At 40.9% G+C, this 17,594-nt stretch overlaps 1 protein-coding gene and 1 long non-coding RNA gene across 3 annotated transcripts in view; one reads left to right on the top strand and one right to left on the bottom strand.

The window, feature by feature from the left end:
- The first annotated feature begins 3,337 nt into the window (after positions 1-3,337).
- The window catches only part of olfm2a (olfactomedin 2a), a 61,972-nt gene continuing 47,715 nt past the window's right edge, over positions 3,338-17,594 (top strand). Inside the window, exon 1 of the mRNA XM_074696778.1 lies at positions 3,338-3,866. Coding sequence (XP_074552879.1) covers positions 3,810-3,866 — 57 coding nt within the window. The 5' untranslated portion in view covers positions 3,338-3,809. The remainder of the gene's footprint in view (positions 3,867-17,594) is intronic.
- The window catches only part of LOC141809657 (uncharacterized), a 114,068-nt gene continuing 108,882 nt past the window's right edge, over positions 12,409-17,594 (bottom strand). For both annotated transcript variants that reach the window (XR_012600009.1, XR_012600008.1), the window contains one exon: positions 12,409-12,450. This is a non-coding gene — a long non-coding RNA (uncharacterized LOC141809657). The remainder of the gene's footprint in view (positions 12,451-17,594) is intronic.

Raw genomic sequence — 17,594 nt, 5'->3', positions numbered from 1 at the left:
AAGTGAGGATAGTGGGCAGCTGGGCCCCTTTATTGAGAAACTAGCTGGTCAAGTTTACACTAATTTTGTATTTTCAGTGCTTTACTTTGCCATCAGAAGGTTCTTTTAGCACTGCTTCACTGATGCAAGACACACTACCTGCAGTACACTGATCAGTTCTGCCATGATAAGGGATGGGTACCTTTCACATTTGCAATATGATACTGATGCTATCGGCAATCGGTATCAGTACTCAATAATACCAATTTTGGGTACTTTTGTGTGTGTAAATGTAGTAATAAATATTCATTCATTCATTAATTCATTTTCCATATGGTGTATCCTGTGCAGGGTCGCGGGTGGCTGGAGCCTATCCCAGCTGTCTTAGGGCAAGAGGCGGGGTACACCCTGGACTGGACAGTATATCACAGGGCTGACGCTAATAAATATTAATCTTTTTAATAATCAAATTAATAATCAAATTAATAATAATAATAATAATAATAATAATAATAATAATAATAATAATAATAATAATAATAACGATAATAATAATAATAATAAAATAATAACTTTATTAATAATAATAATAATAATAATAATAATAATAATAATAATAATAATTATTATTATTATTATTATTATTATTATTATTATTATTATTATTATTATTAAATCAAAGTTTTTCAATGTAACATATTTATTTCTTCATATATAAACTTGTAATGCTGTGTTCATGTCCAGCATGGAAATTCCCCACTTTTCTACTCCCTCACAGTCACAAGGATGTGTTTGGGTACCTTAACATGGTACTGTTTGCTTTTATATTAATTGGCACTCAGTACCAGCTCAGTACCTGTCCTTAGCTTTTAGAGAATTAAAACTGCAGTTTCATGTGGATGATAGGCCTTAATGTATAAGAATATGTGAGGTTTTCAAGATACTCGACTACATGTGGACATAGGCAAGTAACGTTTATTACCTTTATCATTTAAATCACAACAAAACGTACAAAAAAAACCTCACGATCAAATAAAATTGAAAGACAGAGGTCAAGTATCAATTGGGGCTGGGACGATATGCCTTTCTCGTAATACGATTCTATTACAATTTTTGGGGTGCTGATTTGACTTAAATTGCGATTCTTTGTCATTCATGATTTTTGCGTTTTTTAGTTTTCTTTTTTAACACCAGACCATGGGAGAAAGTTAAATGATGATGATAACAATGTCTACAGACTATATCAGGAGCCACGTTTTCCCATAAAATGCAAATCACGAGTCGGAGAGAAATATTTTACCCTCTGCTGGAGAAAAGTGGTACCTTTTTTCCAATCCAGTTTATGAAAAAAGACTGAAATGAAGAATTAAAAAAAAAAAAAAAGATATTTTGACGAATAATTTTGATATTGTAAAACAAAAAAATGATCTTTTCTCTCACCCCCCTTGTGTCAATACAAACGATATATTACCTTTTTAAAACAATGTTGGATCAGTAGATGTCATCTGAAAAGCCAACTTACTGAGCACAGATCAATGTTGTTGGATTAAAGTAATGTAAATTGATACATTGATGTACATGAATCATTACACCCCTCGATAACAGGTTAAATTTGATATAAGTTTGAATCATTTTGAGCTTAATGTCACAGTGTTACAGAAATCCAGTCAGGCAGGTTGGTGGATGATGCAGACTCCAGTCATTATGGAATGCCAGTATCCTCAAATTCGATCCTGAATTACTGCTGTCACCGAGTGTAAACCGGCTCTCTGAGTTAATGGGCACTGGCTCACAGTCTACATGTCTGCACCACTAAGTCACTTGGCATCCCTCCTGCTCTCTGGTTACCAATAAAGCTTCTGTTTTTCTCTTTTTTTATTTTGTTCCTTTCAGTTGGTTTCCTCTCTGTGCTCCAGTTACTAAAAGGTGCACTTTCACAACCACACATTTTTGTTTGGTTGTATTTTTGTCTGCAAACCCAAAGAACTGATCAGGCGGAGGGGGACATGGAGGCCATTGTGTCTGAACATGAGAAAACAAAGTGGCTTTCTGATAGTGTGGTGAAGCAGTACAGCATTTCTGAAGAGAGAAAGAGAAGGTGCACTTATGGGAATATTAATGCTCAGGTTGGTCTTTCTCAAAATTTGCTGAATTGTGACGTTAAGTCCACCCTGTCTGCAGCTTCTGTTCCAGGTCACCAGCTGGTTTCTTCGCTAAAGAATGGAGCTGACCAGAATCCCTTGCCACATGAAATCCATCTTTGAAAAAATGAACCATCTCTATAACTATAACTTTGTAAGAAAGATGTTTTTATTGTTTGTTTGAGAAATACAGAGCAAGTCAAAGGCTTAAGCACGGCGCTAAGAAACTACAAACTCTGATTATTACAGTGCACCCAAACTGTATCTGCCTCCTTTGTTAAACACAAGCATTACTCAGATGCTTTTAAACAACCTAAGAAACTGTGTATAAACAGCCAGCTGTCACCAAACAGAGCATTCTGCTTGCTTTGGCCGTGCTTATGCTGCTGAATCCCTTTGAAATTTATGAAAAGCATAATCGAACTGGAGGGCTGAATACACTTTTTTTTCTGGCCACAGCGTCACTTTATATTTTCTCTGTTGGTTTTTTCAACAACAGGTCAGTCATTGCAGATTTCTTTCTCAGATTTCATGCTATGCACTGAGTTTTAAGCCAAGCTTTGAGCGCTAAAACAGGGGGGTGCTCAGGATGATTCTCAATAACTCAGAGAAATCAGACCAACAACATCCAATCAGTTCATGTAGATATGCATGGTTATATAAGCATCAAGAGAGTGTCTGTTTATGCATTCAGGGCCACACCTGCTCGGTAAAATACTGATTAGGATGCCAAGCCATCATTTAATTATCTCTGTTAGCTAATGACATTCATTACACTCATTGTAAGCAGGGCAAGAACAATCTTTATCATTTCCCCCAAACCCAAGAGAATCCCTCTGATTTGGCATCTCTTAATGGGACCGGTGTCAGTGCAGGATGAATGGTATTCATGTGGAGCTGACAGTCACTCTTTGGGTCTTTTTTAACGCTCAGAGTTTATATTCACAGACATTATCGATGCTAAATGTCAGCTCTTTCTGGAGGTATCAGTCATTATAGAGGAAGCATTTGTCACTGCCTGCAAGCACATCTATCTATCTATCTATCTATCTATCTATCTATCTATCTATCTATCTATCTATCTATCTATCTATCTATCTTTTCTTTCTTTTAGTCAGTACAGCAAGACTATTGTTGCACCCCCCCCCCCCCCCCCCCCCCCCCCCTTCTCTCCCTCTCTTCCACGCACACTCACGCGCGCACGGCCAAGCTTGGCTGCGTCAAAGAGTGGTACTTCTTTGACTGGGCATCTTGCACACAGACGTGCTGCTCCTAGCGTCGGCACCTTGCAAGCACAGCAGTCACCTTCCAACCTCTGCGCCCTTCCTCCGCTCCTCTCGCGCGGCGGAAGATATTTCACAGAACGAAGGGAAAGAAGGAAGACCCCGCCGGCCGCCGTCCACTCCACCCGATTCCAGCAACACTGGGGACTTTCCCCACACTGGGAGATCCGCACCGTTCCCATTTGCTACCCGCAGAAGAGTCTATGCTCCACAGATTACATCGCGGCTGGTCGCTTTGCTGAGCCAGTGAGGGCTGCCGTGCGTCCTGGTGATGAGGTTGGTGGCGCACAGCCGACGAAGCGTTAAAGGAATCCCGCTGTATCCGGAGAAACCGCCCCAGTAAGGACCACAACGGGGGTAAAGCTGAGGGACTGGTGTCGGCTGGGACGCTACCATTTCAACTGGGATGCATCTCTTCAGTGCCATGTTCCTACTTGTGATGTTAGCTGTCATGCCTGGTGAGGTAAGGAGTCCGGCACAAACGTTTGCACGCAATGAATAAGCATTGTCTAAAAGTTCCTAAAGCTGTGCTTAAAGCGCGTTCACAGAAACAGATTATTTAACCAAGACCTAAAGCCTAAAAAGAAAAGTGCTGTACAGTTAAAAGGAAGGAAACTAGGTTGGTAAGTCTGTGCAAAGACTGAATGCATGTTGCATCATTAAACAGGGAAATTGCTATTGTGCTGAGGTCTGGCAGAATGTAACGTAGTGAGCTGGAGGGAAGAGGTAAAGGAGAGGAAAAGGTAGAAAGTTCTTCGGAGCTGTGGCAGTAAGTATGGCTGTGGTTGGCGGTTGTTATATTGCGGTAATTGAACCCACACAATTTGCAGAATGAGTGAAATGAGAGCTGATCGCCCTGTGAAAACAAACCATGTCTCAAAATAAAAGCAGAGGATTAAATGTCCTCTTGTGACAGGGCAGATTTCTGAGGACTCTGATATTTTTAATCCCCCATCAATCCCTCCCGTCCCTGTCAGAAGGGGTCCAAGAGGCTCCCTCAGAAACTGATCCCTCTAAAAAGAAGTGTGCAGTGATTGAACGGCAGCACTGACAGTTTGTTTACAGCCTATGTGATCCGTGGCTGTGAATACAAACCATGCGTAATTAGAAGTGTTACCAAACCCCGCGCCGACAAATGGTTGTATTCTGGAGATGTGTGACGTGTGTGTGTGAGAGAGTGTTTGTCGTGCTGTTGTGCATAACCCTCGAGGTAAGCCGTGTCCCTTTGGTTAAAAAATGACGAGCTTTGATGTGACAGTTGTAAATTGAAGTGAAGGACGGTAAATTATTTGACCCAGAAAAGCTTTCAGTGAAAGCAGGAGCATTTGAACTTGGAGGGGTTCAGCTGGTCAGTAGCAGGCAGTGTTCAACATAAGCCACGGCAGCTTGGAAAGTATCAAGTCAGATAATAAAAGGGATATATTTCCTGTGTTTTGAAGGAAAGTATTTGATAGCCAGTAAATTTTATGTTTAGCAGAGGCTTGTGAATCTTTCTAAATCCGTACGGGAAAGATTCAGGACCACGGACAGCGCCTTTGGTTAAAGCAGAGGTCTGAGCCAATTTTGTACCACAGACAGCAAAGAGTGTCACCGTTTTGGGGTTGGCCACCAGACGGACCACAGAGCCTCATGATAAAAAATGAAAAGAAAAAAGAAAGAGATATGAAAGATACCAAAATATGAAAAAACATTTTCAATCAAATGGTGAAGAAATGGTGAATCACAGCGAGTGGGATACAATGCCTCCACAGTTAGTCTTTGGGGATGTTTCCTCTAAGAGTTTCACAGGCCACATTTTTCTTGCCTTGGCCTCTTAATAAAACAGCTTGCTGCAGCCAATATCAGTAAATCCAATAACCATATATTTTAATTTTACTACCTTTAAGGAGTCTGTTATACAGAGCGCTATTACTATGTTAAATACAATAAAAGACATGTCCCATTGTTCCCCATCTACCAAACTCAGGACTAGTTGAACATTAATCTATTCTCATGGCCATTATTATCACTACATTACCATAGCCAGCCTTTCCAGCGTGCATTAGTGTTGTATTTGCTCTTCGTACAGGGCAGGTGGGTAATGCACTTGACCTTTAACAGAAGGTTTCCTGTTGAATTATGTTTTTATTCAACAGGAAACACAACGATGGTGAACAGTTGGTACCATCCACCTTTGTAAGGAGTCAAAGTGCTACATGTACAGTACAGATGGTGTTTGAGGAAAACCAGCTAGGTTCATTTAAAGAGACAAGAAATGAGATACAAAACCCCACAGGGCTGTAGTGTATCCATCACATCCCTGACATCCTTGAGTACAATGAAATTAGACTATAAAGATGCATTGTGACTCTTTAGTGTCCTTCAAATGTAATTTATCTCTTGATGCTGACACATCTTCTTATTGAAAAGACTTTTAAACCTAACCAAATAGAAATTCTAGCACATCAGTTGTGAAGTGAATAATTTGTCCTTCTGAAAACACTGGCGCAGAAATTCTGGTGTTTGAAGGGAAGGGAAATAGATGTCAATGCTAAACACTTACAGACGTGACTCTGATAATGTAGCTAATGATTTTAAATCATATCCAAGCCCCTTCTTCACTGGGTTCACGCTGCAGATGCCCTTGGGGGACAATTTGTTGTAAGTGTTTGCATGAAACATTTAAAGGAAAATACGACGCCAACCCAACACTCAAAGACTGCACAGCAAACATAAAGAATTGATGACTCCTCGTGCATCTTCTGCAATGAGACTAACATTCCCTGTGAGCATAGTTATGATACCACATATTTCAGTCACAGTCTCGGCACAGGCTGCTATGAAATATTTAGTGGGCTTTAATGAGACAGATGCACTTGTTCTCACTGCATGTGTTTGTTCAGTACCCATAAAGCCCATGGGTCTCCTCTACCGGAGATACAAATGGGCACCTGCTTGACCTTGGTGCACATGTTATTGATGTCTTGTTATTTTCCTCACATAGAGCCAAGCGTGACAGAACAAAGAAAAACCAGCACATGCATGTATGTGTGTGTATGTGTGTAGAATGTGTGCATTGTACTTAACATCCTTACACCACACACACAGGATACTGCACAAGTGATGTTCCTTTCTCTTTTAAGGCTGCAGGACTTAAAGACTGCAGGTGATCGATGCAGGAAAAAGGGAACTGTTGGTTCAACCTGAATTTTTTTTCTGTCTGCAAAGTAATTTACAGTAACAGTGTCTGAAATATGAAAGGGTCAAGTGACTTCTTTTTTTTTGATGTGTCATACAACTTAGGTACATGCAAAAGCGATCAGTGAAATTCATCTTATTGTCATTAGATTTTTAATCTAAATTTTGCATGAGCAGTAAAACACACAGTTGTGTTATTCTGATTTTTTTTACAGCGTGTTTTAAAAAAATGTGGGTGCGTTTGGAAAACATGGAGCAGGGATCAAGCAGAGGAAGCTCAGCTCCCATAAGGAGGAGTATGAGCTTCCATGAAGTAGTATATTACCCACTTCCATCTTTTTAATGACAAATATTAAATGAATATTATACATACATCATTGTATTTTGGTATGAAGATATATAAGTTAAGATAAATACCTTTAAGAATTGTGTACGCGATCGTCCGCAGACCAAACCACTCTATGTTTATTTAGCCATGATTTATTACTATGTATTGTTCGTAAAGGGTTATTTTCCCTTCTGATTAAACTTCATGTGTCGTTATGCGTATAGAAAACAGTCAAAACTAAGTCTTTGGCTCACTATCACATGACTGTTCTTACAGAATAATGAACAGCACTATTTGACGTGTGCCCGGGGTACAAACGCAAAATATGGCATGAGAAGATCTGGCCTAATGTGTGTGTGAGAGAGAAAGGCAGCCAGGGAGGGAGTAGGAGAGCATTGGATCACATAATGAGCTGTGCACTTTCTGGTTGTGTTCCAAATTGCATTTTTTCCTATGGTTAATTTATCTGCTAGCACCTATTGCAAGTTTTCCTTAGAGACTCACAGGATGCTCAGTTTGCAGCTTGAGCCCAGTGGGAACTCGTGAGTTTATTCTGTGATCATTTTAGGATGCAATTTGATGCAGACAGAATTAATTTTGTAATTAAGGAATGCATTCTTTTTCTTTGCACAAAAATTTGAGCATGTTTGATGAAGTGGTTTCATTGTTGTTGAGGTTTCTTTTAAGTGTTGTCCTTTCTTAGTTTTAACAACCTAATGTCTGAAAACCTTTGCCAAGAGGCAGTTAAAAAGTCTTTTATAGCAGTGAGGTGTTAATCACTAATATCTGGTACATCTGGATCTGACCCTGCCAGTGGTTTTTGGCAAAAATGATCGCGAGGAAAGGTCAAAGCTGATGATCATCTCATTTTGCATGATCCCATAAATGCACTAGTTTTTATTTCAAACTGTTTTTAACGGACAGGAAAGTCCTCATATGAGCTTTAAATGTGCCAAAGCAAGCCCATGCCAGGTCTTTTTTTTCCAAGTGCAAAACTCTGACAGTTTTGATAAAATGATGTAGAAAAAAATCAACATTAAAATGTCCAGTAAAACAGACCCACTGTGTATAATTCTGATTTCTCCTTAGTCGGTCTCCTGAAAATCTGTCATTCATGAAATGTCAGTTGACACTCAGCTCTGATGATTATTAATAAGCAGATGGATTCCAAAGCTGTGCCATAGAGTGTGAAAATATGAGTGATATGAGACTTTGTGTGTGCCTCCTGAGTACCCTCACAGAATCTCACCTGCTGTGATGTTTATGGAGAAATGAAGGCATAAAGATAAACAATCAGGATGTCATTGACTCATGCTCATGTGAGAAGTAAGTTTAATGTTGTTTACAGAGATATAAAGATTTGTATCTTTAGTAGCTGTCCATTTTACCATGAGATGTAATGATAAAGACTTGTTCCTCTATGTGTGAGACGTTCATTCAGATCTGGAGGCATTTCATTTAGGAAGTGGTCCCTGCAGAGAACTTGAGTTATCCGTTCTAGCTGTCTGGGCCCCTCGACTTCTCCAACACTGGCCTGGCTGTAAGTGATGGAGAGCAGAATGAACACTTGCTTTGGTGTTTTTCTGCTCAAACAGCGGGTGCAGTGGGGGAGAAAACCTAATTGCTTGTCATTCTGTAAGACGGAGACAGAACCCTGTGCAAGCAATTGGCTGGATTTTTTAGTAATTTACTGGATCCCTTCTCTCACCAGGTATCAAGATAAACAATCAGTCTGAACACGCTAACATTTAGGACCTTGTTAAGTTGTGTTTCCTCATTCAGGAGTGGTGTGATGATTGAACCTGAAACTCACCCTGCTGAGGTCGATTTATAGCGAAAAGGCGAGTACTGTAAAAGAAAGAGCACTTGTAAATCACACTGCTGTTTAAAACATCATTTGGCACAACATTTAGTTTATTTACATTGAGGCAATTATACAGTACTTTAGTGCTGTAATATAAGTGTCACTGAGCTGAGATGGTTTTATTGATCTGAGTGAATGAGCTAGAAGCCTTCTGCTGCTGAGCAGGCTTACATTGCTTTGTGTCAGTATTAGTTACAAATCCCACAGATAATAACGGTAATCACAAGGCCACTTCCTCAAACAAACAAAGACAAAATAGTGTGAAGCAGTTAGCTGGCCAAATGCTAATGCTATCTGCAGTGAGTCAACATATCGGGACAGCAAGGACAGACTTCCACTCCATCAGAGTCATGAGGGAGACAGCTCAGTCGGCTTATGTCCAATCAAGACGGCTTTAAAACAGTCCGCAGACCTGGCAGTGACACTTCGGTCAGAAATCTCTTTTCCTGGTGCTGGTCCAGCGAGAAAAGCAGCTTTCTCACAATAAGAGCCCTCCCAGATGTGAATGTAATCGACCCAATTATGGTAAATTTCAGTGACTGTCACTGTGCCAAAAAGCTGTAACACATCAATCTGTGGGAAACTGTCAAACTCATTAAAGCTTTAACTCAAAAAATCGCTATTCTGCTTTTACCTCACCTGAACCTAAATATTTAACTGTCTTTTCTTATATATATATATATATGTATGTGTGTGTATATATATATATATATATATATATATATATATATATATATATATATATATTTTCTCAGACTGGAGTTTTAAGGTAAAAGTCAGTCCCTCCACAATATAGGTTTCATGAACAGTTCCTTGCCAGTCTTCCAATGTTGGCAAGTTGGGTTGTAGCCACTTCCTTGTTACAGCTTCCTTGGCTTCAATCAATAATATCTTCATTAAATAATTGTCTGCTAATGATTGGGTATGCAATGCCATAGTTCCAAAGTACAGTGAGCAGATATCAAATGGCACATTAGTTTGAAATATATTTTCCAGACAGTCATAAATGTCAGACCAGTATGACAAAAGTTTTGGACAATCCCAAAGTAATGATAATGGTTGGCTGAATCCGTACCACATATACTCCAACAGTTTGTTCCAACACCTTGATGTCTTTTCTGGGCAGGGATAATAAAGAATCACGTAATGTTCTTCCATCCAAACTTGCACCAACTGTGTGAAGTTGCGGTTTTTCCATTGCATTTTACAAACTCTTTCCCATTCATCCTCAGGCATGACCAGATCTCCCTTCTTTTACCCATCTCGATTAATATGCAAGGTGTGTGAGTAAAAAGAGTTTTTGAAACTTTTGTATAATCTCTAGATATTAGTCTACATCCAATCCCAGGTTTTTCGGTTGAAACAAAAACCTACGGGATATCCCTTCTTAATTCCTCTGTCATATTTTCATTTAACCGATGTCTTATTTGTAGATATCCGCAAAAATCTTGCTTCTCTAAACCATACTCTCAATTGAGGTCATCAAAACTTTTCACAGACCTTTTATGTATGAAGCAGCAGTAGGCTGTTAAACCTCCCTCCAGCCATAATTTAAATCTACTATCTGTCCTATTTGGAATAGATTCTGTGTCATACGCACACCAATGTAAAAAAAATAAAATCTGTACCCTTTAAATTGTATTAACTACTATGTACCAGGGTTTTAAACTTGATAAATATGGAGGATTGAGACTATGCAGGTGTACAACGGACAGAAAAGCACAGAGATGTGAGTCCGTGCCTCAGACTTTCAGAGAGGAAGGACAGTAGGAGGTGTGGACTGGACAGAGTGTGCCCTGCCAAGCAGCAGGCTAACCTCCACCCAGAGAATTAAACAAATGAAAAGCTGCTGGAGCAGGGGGCGTAAATCTGCCAGTGAGACACAGAGACACACACTCAGCTGGTAAAATCACCTTGCTATGCTACAACAGGCTCAGTGCTTGTCTGATACAGAAGAATACAAGAACATTATCAACTTTGCAGGGAATATTACAATAAACCATCCATTGATTGTTTGAAACCCATCATCTAATGTATGTTGATGTATAAGCCCAGCTTTCTTGTGTTTGCTGCTCTGTCAAATAAGATAACCCACATAACCTTATTTTTGTGTCCACGGTCTGTCGCTTACAATCATGTCTAGCACCATGTGGGTGAGTCCACCTCCGCACACTCCCCATTAATATACAAAGGTGCTGCTTCACAATCAGCCACAGATAATGAAGTTGCATTATGTGTCGCGGCTGCTTGAAGAGATTGAATAGTATGTGCTTGTGTTATGACTGATTAGGCGAGAGCCGGAATCAGTGCTCGATAATGATACCACATTGTGTGACTCAGAAACTTACAACTGCAAAGAGATTTGTTTCATAAAAGAGACACTGCTTAAAGGAGGAGGCTGGAGCTCAGAGAGCTGTTGAGCCTTTGTGCTGTCCGCTGTTCACTCTCATCTTAATGTTTGATGTGCTTTCATGTAGCCCTCTGCTTCATCATCAGAGGCTTGTGTTTGGGTGTGTGAGCAGGGAAAATAATGTTTTCACACAGGGATGGGACGCTGGGGAGCATCCCTCCCAAATGTAGAAAAAAAAGTAATTATAAATAGAAGATTATCTAGGGAAGGTAAAGGATGACTGATATCCATTTTTTATTTGTTAGTGTCCGTGTGGATTTTGTTGACAAAACCTATGACAAAAAGTATTAGTGGATGAAAACTAAATAAATATGAAATGAAAAGTCTGATATGATGACGAAGACTGTGACAAAACATAACAAACATCTTAATCAATGAAATATAGATGAGGCGGTAATGCTTGGGAGGGACGCAGGCCCCCAGTGGCTCTGGGTTGAAATGTATCAAAGAAGTTGAAAACACTGTCCCTGCAAGGGCAGGTCTTTTTTTCTCATACGCAGCTGCCCGTTACCTTGACAACACGTCCGTGCACACCCACACACAGCAGTGTTTGTCAGAGGATCATAAGAACAAGTACTAACTTTTATTATTACAAAGTCAATGGTACAATCACACAAGTATTGGCAGTAAGAAGAGGAAGGGTGGCACTGAAAAGGCAAGAAACGAAACGAAAGAAAAACATTACAGTCTGAAGCGACCACACATCACAAACTTAGTAACTTTGTCATCAAGATGAGCTGTGGGATGAAAAAGAAACTCCAGGTGGAGAGGATAAAACGTATAAGGCAAGATGTAAAAGAAAATACAAGGTTGTCTGTTGACAAAATTCAAGATTTTGAATTGTGTATGGTCACTAAGGATGGGCGCCTTTCACACCTTTGAAACGATACAGTACCGGTGCCTGGTACCTGGCAATCGGTACCGTTGAGTACCTGTACTGTTTGCCAGGTACTTTTTTGTGTTTATGTGGTAAAAAAATATCAATTTGTATAATAATAAAATAAAATAAAAAATTCAAGTTAACATATTTATTCTTCAAAATATAACCTTGCAATACTGTGTTCATGCACAGCATGGAAAATTGCCTACTCTTCCAGTCGCAAGGATGCATTTAGATACCTAAACATGGTACCTTTTGATTATACGTGAACCGGCACCAAGTACTTCTGACAGAATTTAATTGGTACCTATAAAAGTACCTGATTTGGTATCCATCCCTTTTGCGCGTGCAGGTGTAGCGAAGTGGTGTCCCATGAGGTTACACAGCCCTTGAAACAAAGACAAACCGAGACCTCGCATGAAACCAAGGGATATGATGAATTTCCCATGATATTGATATTTTTGTATCAAATATCCAATCCTTTGCTTCTTCACATTGATATTAGCCACGTTTTGAACTGGTTGTATTTTGAAATCGCTCATTACAATGATCTACTCAAAGGTACTATAGCAACAGTTACAGCTAATCGTAGCTACACCGATGTCAGGTGAGGGATTCACAGGGGTGGTCTGTATTTCATGAGTGAATGGACAGTTAAGCTGCATTCAGGAGCTGCATCAGCTACACAAGCTATGAAAAGTGAACATCATGGTTTTCAGAAGCTACATAATATAGCGTCTATGTACTGTAACCTTAGCTTAAGTTAGCTTTTCATAGCTTAGCTGTCTTATTACTCATGAGATGCATCGTGGTGGTGTCTGTTTGCTGCTGTTGCTGTGCACTTGACACCCTTATCTCACGTTGGTTTCTCATCAGTTTGTAAAAATGTGTTTTGTTCGGAAGCGAATAAACAGTTGCTCTTCCTATCATCCACTAGGGGTGATGACATAGTGGGGATCGAGTGGTGTCTTGTTTCTAAGAGATGTTTTTTTACCCCATCTCCTTGGCCCTTAAAATAGAGGGCCAAGGAGATGGGGAAGACAAAGGAGTAAAAATGACGATTGGGATTGGCCAAATGACTTAAACTCTCATGGTATTTAATCGACTAAAACTAGAGTAAGACTAAAAGGTTTCAGATGACTAAAATATGAGTAAAAATAAATGGTGAATTATTCAAAAAACTAAATCAGAATTTGTTGTCAAAAATAACTGGTTGGAATTTTGTTTTTCATTGGAGTTTGTCCATGAGAGAGGAGCGGTTAACAAATTAGTTATTTCAACAGATGAGGAGGTGTGTATGCGTGGTTTGCTTTCTGATGATGCTCTACCTGTTTCTGGGTCAGTTTTTCTAAATGTGGTGTATAATGACTCACACAGGGGTGATATTAGCGTGTGATGATGGCGATGATTTTTTTTTTTTTTTTCCACCAAGTGGTCCGGGGTGAAACGGGTGACTGATTTTACTACTGCAGTGCCTCAGATGAGGCACAGAGGCAGGCAGCAGTCGGCGTGGTAATTGGTTAACAGATGGAACGCCGGGTAGAAAAAAAGCATGTGAGGTCAGCAGCCTGACTGTCAGACTGGTATCCCTGTCATGGCCATGCTCTCCCTGAGGAAGCGAGGAGGGGGTGTCAGCGAGCTCTTACCTTCCCAAAATGAAACGGCACATGAGTGTGTGAGAGCAAACGCGCCAATCTGCCTTAAAACAAAACCCCAAGTGCAATCACAACTTAGAAAAATAACATCAAACCAATACCACTGATAATCTATGAGGTACAATTACTCTGCAGGCTTTTAGGGATTGTACACTAACTCTCCAGACTCCCCACTGAGAGACGTAACAATAAAAGCACACACATGCTGAGCATAATGTTTGTGGTTCTGTAAGCTTTTAACTCACACAACAGGTGGGCCTGTTTAACTTATTTGTTGTTAAAACCCTCCAAAGTAAAAATGCTTGCAGATTTTTTTTAAAGATGGCATAAATGCCTTGCTAAAAAGTACAACAAATATATAAATCTCTGCTATTTATTTTAGTTTTAAATTACCACTTTTTTATTCAGAGGCACAGACAGGCCACTACTTCTGCTCGGGGGCTGTGTGGGCTCCATATGACCTCTGTTACTGTTTTCTGTCTTCTTGCAAACCCAGCGGTCGGCTGGCCTAAAATGAACATTAGCTCTCCCATAGAGTGAGCTGGCTGACTCCAGGGCAGCTTATAACTGTCATTAGAAAGGTCTTTGAGGTCTTTTGGGAGTGAGCACTAAATATGGATCTTTCTCGTTTGAGCAGGCGTGGTAAACCTGGCAGCCAACCAGCAGCCAGCTGTACGCTCAAGGACTGATTCTTTTTTTTCATGTGGGAGAAAAGAAAAGTAGATCTACATACGTCCTCTGACTGTGAAGTATTCGACCCTTACACTTTAATACAGAATATTTCACAATTTCCAATCAGTGAACAAGAATTTCTCTAACAGCTCTGCCTGCTCCGATTCTATAGGATGTTATTTGTATTCTTGCTGTCAACAGTGAATTGAAGGATCAGCTTGACTGGTGGGATGAATATCATCCCCATATCACATTCTCTCCCCCACTTTTTCTCTTTGCTTCAGTGTGAGTGTGCTGGAGGGTGCAGGACTCCCAGAGGTTTATGTCTGTGACTCTAAGCAAGAGTGACATTTCTCTGACAACACCCGGGACGTGCACGCGCACACGCACTCTCCCTTTCACACACACAATGTTTTTGACTCCCTTTCTGCCTCCCCTTTGCTCTCTAGTTCACAAACATGTCAGCAACGGCATCCAGGACAGACAAAGAGCCAAACGCTTCGAATCGACTCTGACAAACATGGCTGATGCTCTTCAGCCCGTCGAAGGGTTAAAAGCCTGAGTGACAGCTGACAATTCGAGCGCAGACAAGCTCGATCATGTGGTGGATGCAGGACATGTCCTGGCAATAAGGGGAAACTATACATGTAACCTCTGTAACTGTCGCCATGGGAGTCACCTAATCACTTTTTTTTGCATCCATCTGCTCTTTTTTTGCATTGCAGTATGCACCTTCTGACCAGTTTTCTGCATGACCTTGCTTTCCCCAGCTCGATGAATCTTTTATGAGCCTGGCAATGTGGGTTTCTGTGTAGAAGATTGGAATATAAATATGGCTGTTGCGCCTAGAGCTCCACTTCCCGCTCTGATACAAAAGCTTTCATAAGACTGAGCAGATTGGGCAAGCTGCTACTCGAACAGTGCTCTTCACATCTCTTTCGCTTTTATCAGAAGACACACATCCGGTATCAGAGAGTGTTATGCATTCTCATGCGCCACACATAGATTCTGCCTCCACCTGCCTGATGAGACAGCTGGACGACACACAACTCTTCTGGGATTTTTTTTCTTCGACAAACGGTTGAGTTTGATGTGAAATTATTAAAAATGATTCATGTACTGTATATTTTGCTCCTCGAAAGCTTGACTTCATTACCAACTGCTCACATTCATGTTCCAGAGCTGAAAGCTGTAGCAGCATTTGACATTGAACGAGACAAGATGAAAAAGTGTTGGTAAATCTGAGCAGGACTCCTCAGACTGCACGTCTTTTTCCTCTCTTACTACCCCTTTTGCTTTCCTTCCTTTGTCTCCGCTTTGTCTCCTTCTGCTCCCATTTCACATCATCCTCACTAACTTTATTCCAGAGGAGCCTCTCCTCACCACCGATGTGTGAGTGTGGCAACATCGCCTCCCATTTTGAAAGCTAACTCAATTGCAGAGTTTTCATTTTGGAGAATGAAGGATGAGAGCTATGCGACACAGCAGAGGCGGGTGGCAAGAGGAACCATTTAATCGATGTGTTTTCCACGTGGCACTGTCACTGCCACTCAGTAGGGCCATTGATGAGGGAGGCTCTCTCTCCGACTGCGCCAAGGCTTAAAGGCTCCAGTCAGGGAGGCGTGGGAGCCCAGCAGCCACCAGACACTGCTGCATATCAAGCAGGCTGGCAGAGCTGCTCCCTGCAGCCCCACGATGAGCAGGGGAGAGAGGTCCTTTGATAGAGACACTACATGTAGGAGAGGAGAGATAACAAGATGCTCAGTGGAGGGAACAGCAGCTTACATTACATTATGCTGCCTGATTCTAAACCCCTGGGACTTCTTCCAAGTCTAAAAAAACACACACAGACATCGGAAGGTGTAACACGGCATGTCAACACCGCAACTCAAAGTAAGAATCACAACTTAAAGCCTCAATACATCCTAATGCTTCTAATTGGGAACTCGCCGTGTCGGGTATGAAAGAGAAATATGAAATGGTATCTGAAGTATTGATGACACTCTCTGAGAGAAACAGGATCTAGCCTTGATGGATTACACAAAATTGGAGGAAAATGATGAAACACGCTGACTTTTGCGTTAATGTTTCATAGATCACAGGGCTCAAATTCAGATAAGTGTATTAGCCGAAAAGGAGCTTTTAACAAAGGGAGCTAAGTCTTTTCAGCCGGACCATGATTCAATTACTCATAAAAGCTCTTTGATTATTCGATGATTTGAAAAAAACTTTTAAACAAAGATTTTGAGCTTGTTCTGATTTCCTATTCGAACATTTTCACCTTCTTTTGAAACAACCATCACCCTTAGAGGCAGCCAGTTCAGAGAACAGGATGTATTTCTTGCAATCTGCAGAAAGAGCAGCCTTTTGCACATTTAGTCAATGTTACACACTGAGCGGAGGGTATTCATACAGCATGTAACAGAAGTCTCAACACACCATTGATTTTAAAGGTTCAGTCTGAAAATAAAATGTCAACTTTTACTGCTTAATCATCACTTCTGAGCCTCTACACATAAGTATCCGTGTCTCTGTCTGCCTCAAACCCTCTCCTCAGCCTGTGCGTTGATGTTGTGATTGTTTTGGGACATTTCTGGGCGGATAGTAGGCGTGGTTACATCAGCCAATCAAAGCACACCCAGTGCACGAGTGACTTTGCGTGTTGATTAGCGAGTGGAGGAAGCTATCCCAAGCAGCTATGATGGTAGACTTATCACGGAGACAGAAAAACAACCAACGTGAAACAAAATGCCAAACAGATAAAGCTTTTTTGTCAGTGAGGGTGATGCTTGGCTTGACTTTCACTCACTTTTGTGCACTTGGAGAGCAGCACTAGAGAAAGAGTGACGCGAGCTGACTTCCTACTGAGCAGGTATGTGTTAAATACCCGTGATTAGCTTGTGCTAACATGCCGGGTCAGGTGCACAGCTCTTGTGTCTTTCCCATGTAGAAACACAACGCTGCAGGTGGCTGCTGGGCAAGCGAATGTGTTCACGTAATCACAGTCGGATCGAGGCTGTGGGTGTGCGCTGCCGCTGGCACTGAGCCAAGGAGGAGGAGCCCAGTTTGTTTTGTTTAACAAGTAACAAATATTCCTGCAGACCCTTCCTGCAACATTTTTTTTTGATATTACAAAAGCCTTATGTACATAAAACACCAGAAGGACTCTCTCAACTCTGCCGAGGCCAATAGTTCAATTTCAATG

Source organism: Halichoeres trimaculatus, unplaced genomic scaffold (assembly GCF_033239565.1).
Source record: "Halichoeres trimaculatus isolate MK-OKI-2021-1 unplaced genomic scaffold, fHalTri1.1 fHalTri1_scaffold_20, whole genome shotgun sequence".
Classification (NCBI taxonomy): domain Eukaryota; kingdom Metazoa; phylum Chordata; class Actinopteri; order Labriformes; family Labridae; genus Halichoeres; species Halichoeres trimaculatus.
Note: the sequence above shows the minus strand (reverse complement) of the source record. Positions and strands in the feature narration are given on the sequence as shown.